This window comes from Vulpes lagopus, chromosome 6 (assembly GCF_018345385.1).
Source record: "Vulpes lagopus strain Blue_001 chromosome 6, ASM1834538v1, whole genome shotgun sequence".
Taxonomy (NCBI): Eukaryota; Metazoa; Chordata; class Mammalia; order Carnivora; family Canidae; genus Vulpes; species Vulpes lagopus.
In genome coordinates this window covers 62,544,677-62,560,930 of record NC_054829.1, presented here as the reverse complement: position 1 = coordinate 62,560,930, position 16,254 = coordinate 62,544,677, and the positions used below count along the sequence as shown (strand labels likewise).

Sequence of the window (16,254 nt, the reverse complement as noted above, 5' to 3'; positions counted from 1 at the left end):
TTTTACCTAGATTCACCATTTCTTACTTCTGTCAGATTTCTTCTTTTTGTGTGTGTGAAATGATTTGAGTAAGTAATGAGACATTATCACATTCAACTTTAAGTCTTTTAGTATGTATCTCCCAAGAACTAGGACATTTTCCCCACATAACCACAATATAAATACCATCTTCAGAAAATTTAACATTGATACAACCCTATTATCTAATCTGCCTATATTCAGATTTCCTCTATTGTCCCAATAATATCATCCTAAGATGATATTTTTTCTTTCAGTTCAGATCCAGTCAAGAAATTCCCTAGCCTTGGGTGTGTGTTTACGTGACACAATTTTTTTAGAGATTTTAAGCCAGTTTTTTTTTTTTTTTTTTTTTTTTACAGATTCTTCTTGAATTTTGTTACTATCTGGTCAGACTCAAGTTAAAACATCTTTGGCTACATAGGGCTGATGTATCCTTCTTAATACATCATGCTAGGAGACCCATGATGTTAGTTTCTAAAGGACTTTTTATGTTGCTTTTGAAATTCTAGCTTTTAATAACCTTAACAGGGCACCTGGGTGGCTCAGCAGTTAAGCATCTGCCTTCAGCTCAGGTCCTGGGATTGAGCCATGTCAGGCTGTCCTTCTCCTTCTGTGCTCCCCCTCTCTCAAATAAATAGAGTCTTAAGAAGAAAATAACCTTAACTGTCAAAGAAATGCTAAAACTTGGTATCATTGACATATTATTTTAATGATTCAAGTGTGACCTGTTTTATTTTTGATCTAGCAAAGAGGAACTTTAAATTAATCTCAAAGAATCTCTTTAGTTTCAGTATGTTGTGTCTAGCAAAAATTCCTTGAGGTTTTCTGGTATATTACTATACTTTTTATGATTTCTGGCTCTGAAATATTTTTATCTGTTAACAGGAACATTGTCTTCTTGAAGTAGCTAGTCACTGGGTCTTAAGTAATGTTTTTTTGTTATCGTTTGTTTTTACATCATTGCCATTAGACAATGATCTTCATGAGAGTAGGGACCCTGTGTCCCAAAAATCATGGTTGTGGCACATATAATTAAATCCTTACTTAAATAAATATTGAAACTTCATAATAATGAGTATTTGTTCTTGTGACATGAGTTATACGTGAATAATATCTCGGTCTTTATTTTGCAAACAATTAGCATTCATTGTTTTTTTGTACAAATACAAAGAATGCATGATAATTGCAAAAGATGAGGAGATGAAGACATTTGTGTTACACTGAGACTTAAAATAACTTAAATTCAGCAACTGAATAATTTGCACTGTGCTAAGCCCCATTAAGTTATAATATCAAGAAACACAAGTTTTGCATTGTAGTACTACTAGATGATACACAATGTTTAAGATGTTCTCTGGTTTTTCTATGGAGAGAGATAATTCTTATGTGAAAGTTATTTTTTAGTTAAATTGAAACTGTCATTTTTGTGGTTGACAACCAGATGTATATACATAGATCTTTTATTTAATGATGAAATTCCTGAAGAAAAAATAAATGTGCAAGTCTGAAGAGACCCTAGCCGTTCTTCTATTCCTCAGGTGAAATAATGTACTTTGCTCAAATAATTTAGCTTTTTTACTGAATATTTGCTTTTTGTGTAATTTTAGTATGCTAAAAAATAACTTGTAAATTCATTTAATTTTTACACCTATATGAGTTGTATGAACAATTACTATATTTTACAGAAGTAGAAACAGGCTCAGAGAAATTAAGTAGACATCTAAGATCACACAGTTAGTTGGATTCTAACTCCACTTATTACGGTGACATTTGATAATCAGAGTTGTTTTGTTGTTGTTATTTAGGAAAGGAATTACCTCTTTCATGATAGCAAAAAGAAAAGTGCAGATAAGTCCATAAGAGATGTGATTTTATGATCAAGAGTTAAGGTTTTCTTTTGTATATATTTTTACCACATATAATAACCTTTAAACATGTATAGCTTTTTCAAAAGGGGATTATTAAATATGGTTTTGTAATAATTTTAGTACATGAGCAACATCATTCCATGCAATAAGATAGTTGTCTTTGGAATTAGATTTTATGACTGACTTATCATATTCTAACATCTCGATAATCTTAGTTTATTCAGTTATTCTGTATTTCTAGACGTAAGTCTCCAGACATTCAATATTGGCAATTAATAACCTTTTATATATACATTTTTATGTGCTTGGTTTTTTTTTTCATAAAAATGTTTAAACATGAATTTTCTGTACCCAACCCAAAATGGTAGAAAGTATGCACCATAAAACAGGCATATGTTGAATATGACAAACTAATTACCCTAACTTGTTCATTGTATGACCTTGAGAAAGGCACTTCACTTTTCAAAGCTTATATCCTTATCTTTAACATAAGGCCTGCCATCAGTTGTTTTGGACATGGAATGAAAATGATGTATGTATTATCTGTTTTGTGAACCTTTATTTTATTTTATTTTATTTTAATTTTCTTTCTATTTTATTTAATTTATTTTATTTTAAGATTTTATTTATTTATTCATGAGAGAGACACACAGAGAGAGGCAGAGAAGTAGAGAGACAGGCAGAGGGAGAAGCAGGCTCCATGCAAGGAGCCTGACATGGGACTCGATCCTGGGTCTCCAGGATCACACCCTGGACTAAGGCTGCACTAAACCGCTGAGCCACCCAGGTTGCCCGTGAAACCTTTTTTTTTTTTTTTTTTTTAATTATTTTTTAAGTAATCTCTGTGCCCAAAATGGGGCTCAAACTCACGACCCCTGAGATCAAAAGTCACATGCTGTGCCAACTGAGCCAGCCAAGCACCCCTACATTATGAACTTTTTAATCTTTATGGTAACAAAAGTAACAAAATGAAAGATTGGAGAGCTATTTTTTTTTTCTCAAATAGTAAAAGATTTAGTGGCTGGGAAATACAGTGATTTTAAGATATTTATTTACTGGGATCCCTGGGTGGCGCAGCGGTTTGGCGCCTGCCTTTGGCCCAGGGCATGATCCTGGAGACCCGGGATCGAATCCCACGTCGGGCTCCCGGTGCGTGGAGCCTGCTTCTCCCTCTGCCTATGTCTCTGCCTCTCTCGCTCTCTCTATGTGACTATCATAAATAAATAAAAAAAAAAATTAAAAAAAAAAGATTTATTTACTTATTGATTTATTGATTGATTGATTGACAGAACACAAGTAGGGGGAGCGGCAGAGGAAGAGGGAGAAGCATACTCCCTGCTGAGCATGGAGCCTGACTTGGGTCTCTATCCCTGAGCCCTGGGATCATGACCTGACTTGAAGGCAGCCGCTTAACTGACTGATGAGCCCCCTAGACACTGTAGTGACATATTTAATTCAGTAAATTTAAGTTGTAATAATGTACGTATCTTTCTACTTCCAAATGGGATTTTAAGATACTCTTCTTGATTAGTTAAGAAAATACTGTAAAAAAGGAAAGAAAATACTGCCTTTAGCTTTATTATTCCTGTCGTAGCCTTTGCCTAAAATGTTATCACTTCTAGAAGATTCTTACTTCATCAGTGTTGATTCATCCTTATAATAAGCTTGATATATAGATTCATTTTTTTAGAGCAAATTTAGGTTTATAGCAAAATTGAGAGGAAGGTACAAAGATTTCCCATATATTCCTTGCTCTCCCACATATGAACCCCACCCCCAACCCCTATTACCAGCATCACTAACCAGAATAGTATGTTTTTTTTTTACCAAGGTTGAATGAACATTAATGCATCAGAATCACCCAAAGTGTCCCTAGTGAACATTAGAGTTCACTCTTGGTTTTGTACATTCTGTGAATTTGGACAAATGTGTAATGATATAACCATCATTATAGTAACATACAGAGTATTTTCACTGCCCTAAAAATTCTGTGTTCTGACTATTCATCTCTATCCCACTCTTCCTTCCTCTACTCCAGGCAGCAACTTATCTTCTTATCCTCCATTGTTTTTGCCCTTCTACGTTGTCATATAGTTGGAACCATAGAGTTATGTAGGCTTTCCAGATTGATTTCTTTCACTTAAAAGTACGCAGTTTTGAGATTTCTCCATGTCATTTCATGGCTTTATTACTTATTTCTTTTGGGCACTTAATAACATTTCCATATCTGGATGTGATACAATTTATCCATATACCTGCTGTAAAACATCTGGGTTACTTCCAACTTTTGACAATTATGAATAAAAATGCCATGAACATAGTCTACAGATCGTTGTGTGGATGTAAGTTTTCAACTCCTTTGGTTAAATAACAAGGAGTGCAATTGCTGGATGGTATGAAAAAAATGTGTTTCGTTTTATAAGAAACTGCTAAATTGTCTTCCAAGTGTCTACCATTTTCCATTCTCACAAGAGCAGTGAATAAGAGTTCCTTTTTTTTCCATATCTTTGCCAGCAATTGAATTTGTCAGTATTGTTATTCTAATAGGTGTGTAGTGGTTTCTCTTTAATTTGCAGTTTTCTAATAACATACTGTATGGAACATATTTTCATACTCTTATTTGCCATCAGTATATCTTCATGGTATCTATTAAGGTCTTAGGCCTGTTTTGTAATGGAGTCGTTTTCTTATTACTGAGTTTTAAGCATCTTATGTATATTTTGTAATTCTTTATCAGCTGTATCTTTTGTAAATATTTTTTCCCAGTCTGTGACTTGTCTTCTAATTCTCAAAATACTGTTTTTCATGGAACAGAAATTTTTAGCTGTAATGAAATCTACCTTATTAATATTGTCTTCATGGATTGTGTCTTCAGTGTTATATCTAATAAGGCATCACCATACCCAAGGTCATCTAGGTTTTCTATTACTATCTTCTAGGCATTTTATAGTTCTGTATTTTATATTTAAGTCTTTTTACATTTATAATGCAGTTTGAGTTCATTTTTGTCAAGGATATAAGTCTACATCTGGATTTTTTCTTTTGTAATGCAGATGTATAGCTTTTCTTACACCATTTATTGAAGAGATTATCTTTGTTCTTTGGTTGAAGATTAGTTGACTTTATTAGGTATCTGTTACTAGAGTCTCTTCTGTTCCCTTGATCTCTTTGCCTATATTTTCCTCAATACCACATTGTCTTGTTTACTGTAGCTTTAGAGATTTATATATCTTTTAAGATTTTATTTATTAATTCATGAGAGACAGAGAGAGAGGGAGAGACACAGGCAGAGGGAAAAGCAGGCTCCATGCAGGGAGCCTGATGTGGGATTTGATCATGGGACTCGAGGATCACGCCCTGGGCCTAAGGCAGGCGCCAAACTGCTGAGCCACCCAGGGATCCCTACTGTAGCTTTATAGTAAGTCTTAAAGTTGAGTAGTGTTAGTCTTCCAACTTTGATCATCTCTGTAAATATTATATTTGCTTTGAGTCTTGGCCTCTCTATTTAAAATTTAGAATCAGTTTGTTGGTATTTATAAAATCATTTGCTAGAAATTTGATTGGATTACATTGAATCTGTACATCAAGTTGGGAAGAACTGACATGTTGACAATATTGTGTCTTCCTATCTTCCTATCTGTAAACATGGAATATCTCTCTACTTAGTTCTTTTGTGTTTTATTCATCAGAATTTTGTGGTTTTCCTCTTACAGATCTCATACATGTTTATTGAATTTATACATAAGTATTTCATTTTAGGGAATGCTAATGTAAATGATACTGTTTTTAATTTCAAATTCCACTTGTTCATTGGTTTATAAGGAAAGCAACTGACTTTCATATGTTAACCTTGAATCCTACAACCACTTAGTAGTTGCAGATTTTCTGCCCACTGATACTCTACATAGGTGATTATGTCATTTGTGAAAAAATGATAGTTTCTCTTTTCAATCTTTATGCTTTTGATTTCGTTTTATTGTTTTTGGCAAAGATTTCTAGTATACTGTTGAAAGGTGTGGTGGGAGGGGACACCCTTACCTTGTACCTGATTTTAATGAGAAAGTTTCAAGTTTCTTACTTTTAAGTATGATGTTAGCTGTAGCTTTTTTTCTTGGAGGTAATCTTTATCCTATTAAGAAAGTTCCCCTCTATTCCTAGTTTGCTGAGAGTGTTTATCATAAATGAGTGTTGGCTCTTGTCAGATGCTTTTTCTGCATATTGGTATGATTGTGTGACTTTCATATTTTAGTCTAATGATTTAATGGATTGTTTAATTGGTTGTTGAATGTTGGACCAGCCTTGCATACCTGGGATAAATTCCACTTGGTCATAGTATATAAATTTTTAAGATTTTATTTATTTGAGAGAGAGAAAGCACGAGCAGCAGGGAGGAGGCGCAGAGGGAGAAGCAGACTCCCCAGGGAACTGATGAGGGGCTCGATCCCAGGACCCTGAATCATAACCTGAGTGGAAGGCAGACACTTAACCATCTGAGCCGCCCAGGCGCCTGTATAATTCTTTTTATGCATTTTAAAATTCAGCTTACTAATGCTTTGTTGAGGATTTTTGCATCTGTTTCATGAGAGATACTGGTCTGCAGTTTTATTTGCTTAATAATAGTCTGGATTTGTAAGCTTTTACCATGTGAAAAATTCCACTTTACTCAGCTTGAGATTGATGAACATTTTACTTCAGCCATTGTTTTAAGATTCAAAATAACTGGCCTGTTGAACTACATTCTACTTCATATCAGGGACCATATATTTTGTCTTTTATCACATGCGTATTTTAATACAGAGCACTTAGTAGGTGTTGTATTGAGGAATAATAAATCCTGTTTGAAATCAAAATACATCATAGTATATCTCCATGTTCTTATCTTTTCTGCATTTATGAAATACACTTTTAATTAATTTCAACAAGATATAGCTGCCTCATTTGGTGTTCATCTCATTTATGTGTGTTCTGTTACGCCTTTTGTTTTAGACTTGGGCCATCACATCTAAAGGAATGATCCCAGATCTTTTTCGCACACCCCGTGCTTTCCTGTATTCCTAATTGCCTGTTGAACACATCTATTTGGATGTTGTATCTTGGGATTTAAGATTAAAATTCAGTTAATTTTCCCCTAAGCCACCATTTCTCTTGATTTCCTTTTTTCTGATAGTCGCAGTTTCTTTTTCCCAGTTTCCTGGGCAGAAGTATTTCTTTAATCAGACTCCTCTTTCACCATTTGTGCCCACACACCATTAATTGCTAAGTCTTGCCCTTTCTTAGCAGTATTGTTCTTACCTGTTTTCCAGTGTCTCTACCACATTAAGACCTTTTTTTTTTTAACCACATTTACACTGTTACTACCCTTAATCCAATTGTCTTCCTGCCCCTAAATATGTCTCCTACCTAAAAATATTGAGTGCTTGGAAGAAGAAAAAAAGGAATTCCATAGCCTAGGAATTAAGGCTTTTAAAATCTAACTAATTTTTGGTTGCAAGAAACCAAATGCAAAAAATAGGTTTAATTGAAAGGAAAATTATCTGTGGAAGCCAAGAGTGTCTATCCCCAATGGACTAGAATCCAGGTAGTAGTATCATCTGTTTTTGTGTGTCCTTTTCTCTCTAGATTTATCTTGTCTGTTGACACATCCTATTTTTATGTCTTAGTTTTAATTACATGCTGAGCCTAACCAGATATCTTTGAGTTCCCAGTTCCAAATCCTCAGGAGAATCTGATGAGTACAGCATAGTCAGTATACTGTACCAATCTGTTGATTTAGCATTGCCAAATAATCAAATTATTTAATTTTTTAAATAACTGATTAATGTAGAATGTTTTTTCTAAATGCATATTGCATTGTGCAGTTTTCTTGAGGTATGACTTTGCCTTAATACTTCTTTTTACCCATATACCTCCCCCTGTGGTTTTTACATTTGTATCAAGCAATAAGAATGTATTTATTTTAGAGAGCATGTACACGTTGGGGGGAGGGGCAAAGGGAGGGAGAGAATCTCAGGAAGACTCTGTGCTAAGTGTGGAGCCCACTGCTGGGCTTGCTCTCACAACTCTGATATCATGACCTGAGCTGAAACCAAGAGTCCAGATGCTTAACCAGCTGAGCCACTCAGGCTCCCCAACAATGCATTTTTAATTATCATCTAATTTGAATAAGCTTATATACTACCAATTTTAAAGTGTACAATTCAGTAGCATTTAGTGTATTAACAATGTTGTCTAAATACCATCTCTAATTAGTTCCAAAATATTTCATCCCTCTGAAGGAAATCAGTACCCATGAAGCAGACAGTCACTTCTCATATGCCACATTTTGTTTATCCATTCATCCATTGATGGCTATATGGGTTATTTACATTTTGTGTCTCTTGTAAATAGTGCTTTTATGAAGATTGTATACACATATTTCTTTGAATAGCTCCCAGCGTGGAGCCTGACTTGGGCTGGATTTCATAACCCTGAGATCATGATGTGAGCCCAAATGAAAAGCTGAACCCTCAACCTGCTGAGCCTCCCAGGCATCTCTTGGCCATTATTTCTTCATATATTTTCCTTTACATCTAGGAAAGCCCTTGTGCATATATTGGTAAACTTGATGGTATCCCAGAAATCTCATTAGTTTTATTCATTTTTCTTCATTCTTTTCTTTTTGTTCTCTCAAACTGGATAATCTCAGATAACCAGTTCACTGGTTACTTTTTTGGCCTGCTAATAAAATATGCTCTTAAATCTGTCTGGTGAATTAAAAAAAAAAAAAAGTATGTATGTATGTATTTATTTGCGAGAGAGCACATGCACATGTGAGTGGGGAAGGTCAAGAAGAGACTTTTCAAGCCAACTCTCTGCTGCGGGGGAAGCATGTGTCAGGCTCAGGGTTCAGTGTCATGACCCGTGAGAACACGACCTGAGCCAAAACCAAGAATCCGACATTCAACTGACTGAGCCACCCAGGCACCCCCCCCGCCATAGTGAATTTTTATGTATTTATTGATACTCACAATTTGTTGTCATCGTTGTCCTGGTTCCTTTCAGTTCTTTGTTAATGCTTTTTTTAAACAGTTGATTTAAAGTTTTTGTGTAGTACAAAGACTGGGTTTCCTCATGGACAGCTTCTATTTATTTCTCTTGTTCCTTGAGTGTACCATATTTTTTTGTTTTTTTCTATGTCTCTTAATATGTTGTTGAAAATAAGGGGTTTTAAATATTGTGGTATCTCTGGAAATCCGATTCTCCTCCTTAGTAGGGTTTCTATTGTTTATTGGCTGTTTGCTAGTTTGGTGACTTTCCTAAACTACTGTTGTAAAGTCTGTATTCTTTGCCATTTGTGGCTACTGAAGTTTGTACTCCATTAGCTTAGTGTGGTTAGCTAGTATTTTGACAGTTTGTTTAAATGCCTGAAGTCATTGGAAAAAATTCTTTCCAAGTCTTTGCAGATTGTCTTAGCACTCTTTCGATGCTTATAACTCTGCCTGAGCCTTCACTTCCAACTTGAGCAGAGCTTGTGGTCAGCCTAGAGGTGAAAGTTTCTAAATCTTGCTAGGCATTTTCTGAGGATGTATCCAGCCCTGGGCATGCATGTGGGCTTCTTGATTCCCCACTATATGTAGGAGCTTTTTAAAAAGCTGTAGTCTCCCTTGCCAACATCTTCCATCATAGGCCTTCCCTCTCATTGTTGGTCCTGTTTTTCCTTTCTCCAAATTGCTACAGCCAACACTTAAGCCTTTAAACACCGGTGAAGCCACCTCCTCCTTTGGAGCACTTCTAGTTGAGTAAAATCTAAGCATGCCCTTGCGCTGTTCCATCTAGGAGGTAGGTGAAAACCCACCACAATTCTTTGAGAATAAGATCTGTATTGCTCCTCTGGCACATGCAACCTTTGCCCAGAGCACAGTCAGCATCTTATGGCTGTTCTGAATCTGAAGTATAGGAGTATGACAGATGGACAATTAAAAGCCACTTTCTTGGGGTGCCTGGGTGGCTCAATCCGTTAGACAACTGCCTTCAGGTCCTGGAATCAAGCCCTGTGTCAGGCTCTCTGCTCAGTGATGATTTTGCTTCTCTCTCTCCCTCTGCCCCATTCCCCTGCTTATGTGCTTGTTTGCTCTCTCCCTCTCTCTTTCTATCCCTCTCTCACTCTCTCTCTCTTGCAAATAAATAAAATCTTAAACAAACACGCTGCTTTCTTCAGCAAGCCTTCTAGTAGTTTTGATTTTTTTTTAGTAGATTTCAGAGTTCTGCAAAAATTGATTCTGACACTTTTTGACAGCTCGTTAGTTGCTTTTCTGGAGGAACCAAGCCCTCAGATTCCCATTTCCATCTCTTCCTGATGCCATTCCCCATGGACATATTTTTCTAATGTATGGGTTATGTACCCAGCTTATTTTTCCTGTACACTTTATAATCTGTTTTATGATTTAGGATTATTTCAACCTGAAGGTATATAGAAACAGGCTGCGAAACTCCTGTTTTATATCCTATATTAGCAATTCGGGTAGAACATAGACCATTTTAAAACTTCAGATACCAAGAACTTTGTACAGCTCAAGGATTAGGTACTTTTCTAATAAAAGAAAAAGAAAATATTTGTAAAAGTTATTCTAAATTTCTAAATTTTTATATTTAGTTTTGGAATATTGTAATAGATTTTTTTTTTTTAAGATTTTATTTATTCATGAGAGACACACAGAGAGAGGGAGAGACATAGGTAAGAGAAGCAGGCTCCCTATGGGCAGCCTAATGTGAGTCTCAATCTCAGGACCCTGGAATGCCCGGATCACGACCTGAGCCAAAAAGGAAGATGCTCAACCACTGAGCCACCCAGGTGTCCTTGTAATAGCTTTCTAATGCCTTGATTGTTTGGAGGCCTACAATAGATAACTTTAGGTGATTCAAGTCCAAGTGAAATTTTGGTAATTCACATCTAATAAACGAGTTGTTTATTTCTTTATTACATCGTTTAGTTATTAGTGAATGGAAGGCAAGATTTTTAGCATGTGTGATTAAGTACCTTAAAATTTTCATTTAGTGAGGAATATTAAATGGTTATCACTATGTCAGGGGTTGCCAGCCTCAGCACTATTGCCATTTTGGGCCATGTAACTCTTTATAAGAGGGGCAATCTAGGATATAATTTAATTTAGGTACATTTCATTTGGTGTTCATGTCTTTTTCAACCCCTTTAATTCAAAAGTTTTGAAATTATCATCAGACTTTTTAGCCACTAGTTTTAATTTTCATTGATTTTTTTAAATCTCTGTCATTTCTCCTGTGTTTATTGGTTGACATTTCACCATTTCACCACATTTCTCCTCTTTTCTTCCGCAGTTTGAGTTTGTGTGATGTTCCCTCATTATTAAATTTGAATTATACTTTTTTGTTAGAAAAAAAACATATCACTGTGGTGATATGTCTTTTAAGTACATCATATCTGTTGAGACAGAATGTGAATTTGTCTCAATATAGGTGATACTAATTTTCATTATTTGGTGATGTCTGCCAGGACTACTTCACTGAAGTTAAAATTTTATTTAACTTTGTATTTATTTATATTGATATGGATTCATTTGTTCTTATATAGTCAGTGAGTTATAATCCATTAAGGTTTATATATATTTTGTTACTCAGATCATCATAGTTTAGGCTCCTTCATGGTTTCTGTGTCCTCTTAAGATATGTCCCCATAATTCTTTAAGTACTTTTTCAGTTTTCTGGTACAAAATGTACCAGGCATGGCTTATATACTTTTCCTGATTCATCCTTGAATCAGCCTTTGCTCCAGATTGCTCTGGTTTGTTTTGGTAGAGAATGGTATTTAGAAACCAATATAGGGGCTGCTTATGACCAACCTTCTTATTATTAGCAGAAGAAGCTAGGAAAGCTAAGAAATGTATTATGTATGTATATATATATGTACTTTCTTCTGTAGCAATCTTTTAAAAGTTGTGAATTTATACTGTTACCTTCAATTTCAGTCTAATGCCACAAAGTACATATAATTCTAGTCCCCCTTTTGTTATTAGTAATACTCTTCTCCAACAGTGAGAAATTGTTACTCCTTGTATTCTCCACATATTTACTAATTTGCTCAGGTCTGGAATATGCAAAAAGTGTACATTATATTCTAGATTTGAAACCTACTAAGTAGAGTTGAGCCAGTGCTCACGGGGTGTTTTTTTGTTTTGTTTTGGTTTGGTTTGTTTTTGTGTGTGTGTGTGTGTTTTGTCTTTAAATTTTTAAGGTCCAATTACCTAGAGTGAAGTACACCAAATTTAAGGGTACACTTAGATTGAGTTGAGACAAATAGATACCCCTGTTCCATCCACATACTTGTCAAGATACAGAACATTTTCATCATCCTTTATGTCTCTTCCCAGTTAGTTTTCCAACCACCCAAGATAACCTCTTCTGATTCCCCCCCATCCTCCACTTATAGGTAAGTATTAACCTATTTTAGAACTTGATATAAGTGGAATCATACAAGATAAATTTTTTGTGTCTAGTTTCTTTCATTCATTACAGATTAATTCATGTTGACTGTGTCAGTAAGATTTTATGGCATTTAAAAATTAACTTTAGCCCGTGAAACTTTTGTCATTGGATTTATGCTCCCTTTCATTATGTTCATGGATTTCTGAATATTAACTTTTCCCCCCAGCATGAGATACACTTCGTTCTCCTTTCCTATTGTGTATTCTTTGTAAAGACTAAAATAATTCTAATAGCTAGGTGAGATATGAGCAGGAATTAATAATACAATTGTCCCATGCAAAAGCTGTAACATTGGTCAAGGAATGTTTGAGATAGTCTGTTTTTTCATTGATTGTTTTTTGGGGGGGGGGGGGGTTTGTTGTTACTCCTGTGATCAGAAGGGTACAATGCCTTATCAAACTGAGTGTCTTTTAGAAGTACTTTGAGGAACTTCCTATTGAACTTAGAGAATAGCTATAGATCTTTGGGCAAGTAACATAAATGTTAGATCTTTTGTTTTTTGGGTTTTTTTTTCCGCAAGTCCCTAAGACTTTCTTCCCCTTCCCCCCTCCACTATAATTTCTTTATGTTGTTAGACTCTTTGATTTCTATTGATTTATCTTCAAAATCACTCATTCATTACTCTCTCATCTCCATCTGGTTCTGTTATTTCTTCTAAAATTTCCAGTTCTTACTGTATTTCTGATTTTTTGCTGTAACTTTATATTTTTTTGTTTTTGGTGTGTTTATAATTGTTCATTGAAGTATTTTATGATAGCTGCCTTAAAATCCTTGTCAGATCATTAGACAACTGAGGTCTGTGTCTGTTAATTGTTAATTATTTTTTCTCACTCATGTTCAGATTTTCTTGGTTTGTGGTATGATGAATGATTTTAACTTTATTATTGTATCCTGGACATTCTGGATATTATGCTATGAGACTTTGGATCTTCTGTTTTAGCAGGCCTCTTCTGACACTGCACCAGCAGGGGAAGGAGAGCTGCTTCATTACTTCAAGTTTGGGGTGGAAGTCCAGTTGTTCTACTTGGTTTCTATTGGCCTCTGCTGACATTACCATGGTGGGGAGGGTAGTTTCCCTCAGGATTCTAGCCTCCATTCATCCCTCTGGACACTTTAGGGAGGATGGAAGGGTGCATTTCTTACTGCTGGGCAGAAGTGGAATTCTAATCTCCCTACTTGGTCACAACTTATAAATGTGAGGAATGGGTTTCATGGTCTTTGGCCAGAGGAGGGCAGTTATAATAAAAAATGTTTTGTTTTGCTTGCTTGCTTTCTTTGTCTGTTTTGTTTTGCTTCCTAAGGCTATACCTTTCACTAGAGAGACCAGGCTTCTCTTGTGGTAGGTTTTCTGTTACTTTGTTTTTCTTTTTCTTTTTTGCCTATGTTTAGCTGGTATTTCTGGATTGCAGGCTTCTGTTATCCAGTCCAGTAAACCTAAGTGGCTAGAAGAAAACCCAGAGAACTCATTGTCCTGTTCTTCAAGTTCCAAGGTCATTAGATAGCTCACCTTCCCTCCACCATTCACAGTCTTTTAACTTTTTATATATTGTGCTCAGAAATTTTAGCTGTATTTGGTGGAAGAAATAGGGAGAAATTTGTTTTCTCATTTTGCATGGAACTAGGTATCCTAAATAATTTAACAGAAAAAGTAGTCCATTGAGAATTTAAAAAGAAATGCCAAAGAAAAATTTAAGTTCTTAACAATATTTTACTGTTTTTGTAAGTCACTAAGAGATATACATAAAGTTAAATGTATTTGTTGTAGATATGTATGTAGGTATAAAAGCTTTTGTATTTCTTTATTCCTTTAGGATTATGTACTGAAGGACTCTACCGTGTTAGTGGAAACAAAACAGATCAAGACAATATTCAAAAGCAGTTTGATCAAGGTAAGATATATAAAATAAAATCATTTTTAAAAATTATTTTCCTTATTGAAATTCCATGGTAAGAAGATTGGTTTTTTAAGGATACAGGATTTTGAGGGGAAAGAGTTTTGAAGCAGGATTAGAAGTGTGTGATAGAATACATACCACAGTCAGGAAGTAGAAGAGCTATAAATCCATTACCAGAATTAGAAAAGCAATAATTTTACTTAACACAAACCAGTATCTTTGTATATCAGGAGATGGTGCTTATTTATTTATTTATTTATTTATTTATTTATTTTTAAAGATTTTATTTATTTATTCATGAGAGAGAGAGAAGCAGAGGGAGAAGCAGGCTCCATGCAGGGAGCCCGATGTGGGACTCGATCCCGGTGTGGGACTCGATCCCGGGACCCCAGGATCAGGCCCTGGGCCGAAGGCAGAAGCTAACCCGCTGCGCCACCCAGGATCCCCAGATGGTACTTATTTAAAGATGCAATTGAAATTTTTTTTTTCATGCTGTAGGGCCAACTAACCATTAGAAATAAAAACAAAACTGAACTCCCTACTCTAAATTCTATAAGAAATTAAAGTTTTAAATACAAAAAATGAAAACAATATTATGGAGAAAAAGGAGCAAATATTTTTGTAATCCTGGAGCAGAGAAAAGCCTAAATTTGATATGAAAGTTAGCATAAACAGGGTGATAAACTGGACTACCTAAAAATATAAAAAGTCTTTATGAAATTGTGGATAAAACCTAAATCAGGAGACAACCTATAAATTTGTGGAAGGTGTGGAATATAATCTAGGCTAGATTTTAAGCAGTTCACATCAAAGAAAGTGATCAAGCATATGAAAAGCTCTATCTCTATGATTTGTAGATATAAAAAAGCAGAAACATTTGGTTTTGATTTATTACCAGTGGAAAAGATTGTTGACAGAGTATAGACAAGCAGGTATGTTACACACTCCTGGTTGTGGGTGCCTTTTAAGAGGCAATTCATGTATATCTATTAAAATTCAGATACCTTTGCTAGAGAAACTCCATTTATAAATATGTTACAGAAGTCTTTGTGTAAGCTTACAAAGATACACTTGAAAAAGCATTCATTGCAGCATTATCTGAAATTTTTTTAAAAGGAGGAAAGGGCCTACCCATTGTGCTTATAAGTAGAATACTAGATACTTACATAAAATGTAGATTTGTGTGTGTTGAAATGGCAAAATGTCCATTGTTGAGTGGTGTGTGTTTGGCAAAATGTCCATTGTTGTGTGGTGTGTGTTTACAAGTGTATTGTATATATAGTACTTCATTTTTAAAAAAGATTTTGTTGGGAAATGTGTTGAGACTTTATCAAATTTGTGTGATTTCAATTATAGTAATGAAGGAATGGGTGGTAGTTAATACTAGGGCCTCTTGAATTAGATTTCCTGGTTTTGTTTTCTGGTCTGCTACTTACTGTCTTTGTGCCATAAGGAAGTTAAGTTTTCTAATTCTTTCATATTTAGAATGAGAGTGATTAGAGGAACTATGATGAATAACGAGATAATGAGTGTTCTGTGGGACACAGCATATTAAATATTCTTCAAATAGCTACTGTTACAAGGAATGTAGCCTAGGAAAATAAGCTTTAGTATATACAAGTGTTTATCATAACAGGGATCCCCGGGTGGCTTAGCAGTTTAGCGCCTGCCTTCGGCCCAGGGTGTGGTCCTGGAGACGTGGGATCGAGTCCCACGTCAGGCTCCCTGCATAGAGCCTGCATCTCCCTCTGCCTGTGTCTCTGCGTCTCTCTCTCTCTCTCTCTCTCTCTCTCTCTCTCTCTGTCTCTCATGAATGAATAAATAAAATATTTTTTTAAAAAAAGACAAAAAAAAAAAAAACAAGTGTTTATCAGAGCATCTTTAATGTATTTAAATGAAATCCAGATGTTCAGTAATAAAATGTTATGTAAATTGTTAAATCTGGGGGAATATTTTGTGATCATTAAGACTAT

General features: G+C 35.1%; 1 protein-coding gene across 1 annotated transcript in view; it reads left to right on the top strand.

Annotated features, from left to right (window-relative positions):
• Window positions 1-16,254, top strand: part of ARHGAP5 (Rho GTPase activating protein 5) — a 74,443-nt gene that overhangs the window by 49,577 nt on the left and 8,612 nt on the right. Inside the window, 1 exon segment of the mRNA XM_041757979.1 lies at window positions 14,198-14,275. Coding sequence (XP_041613913.1) covers window positions 14,198-14,275 — 78 coding nt within the window.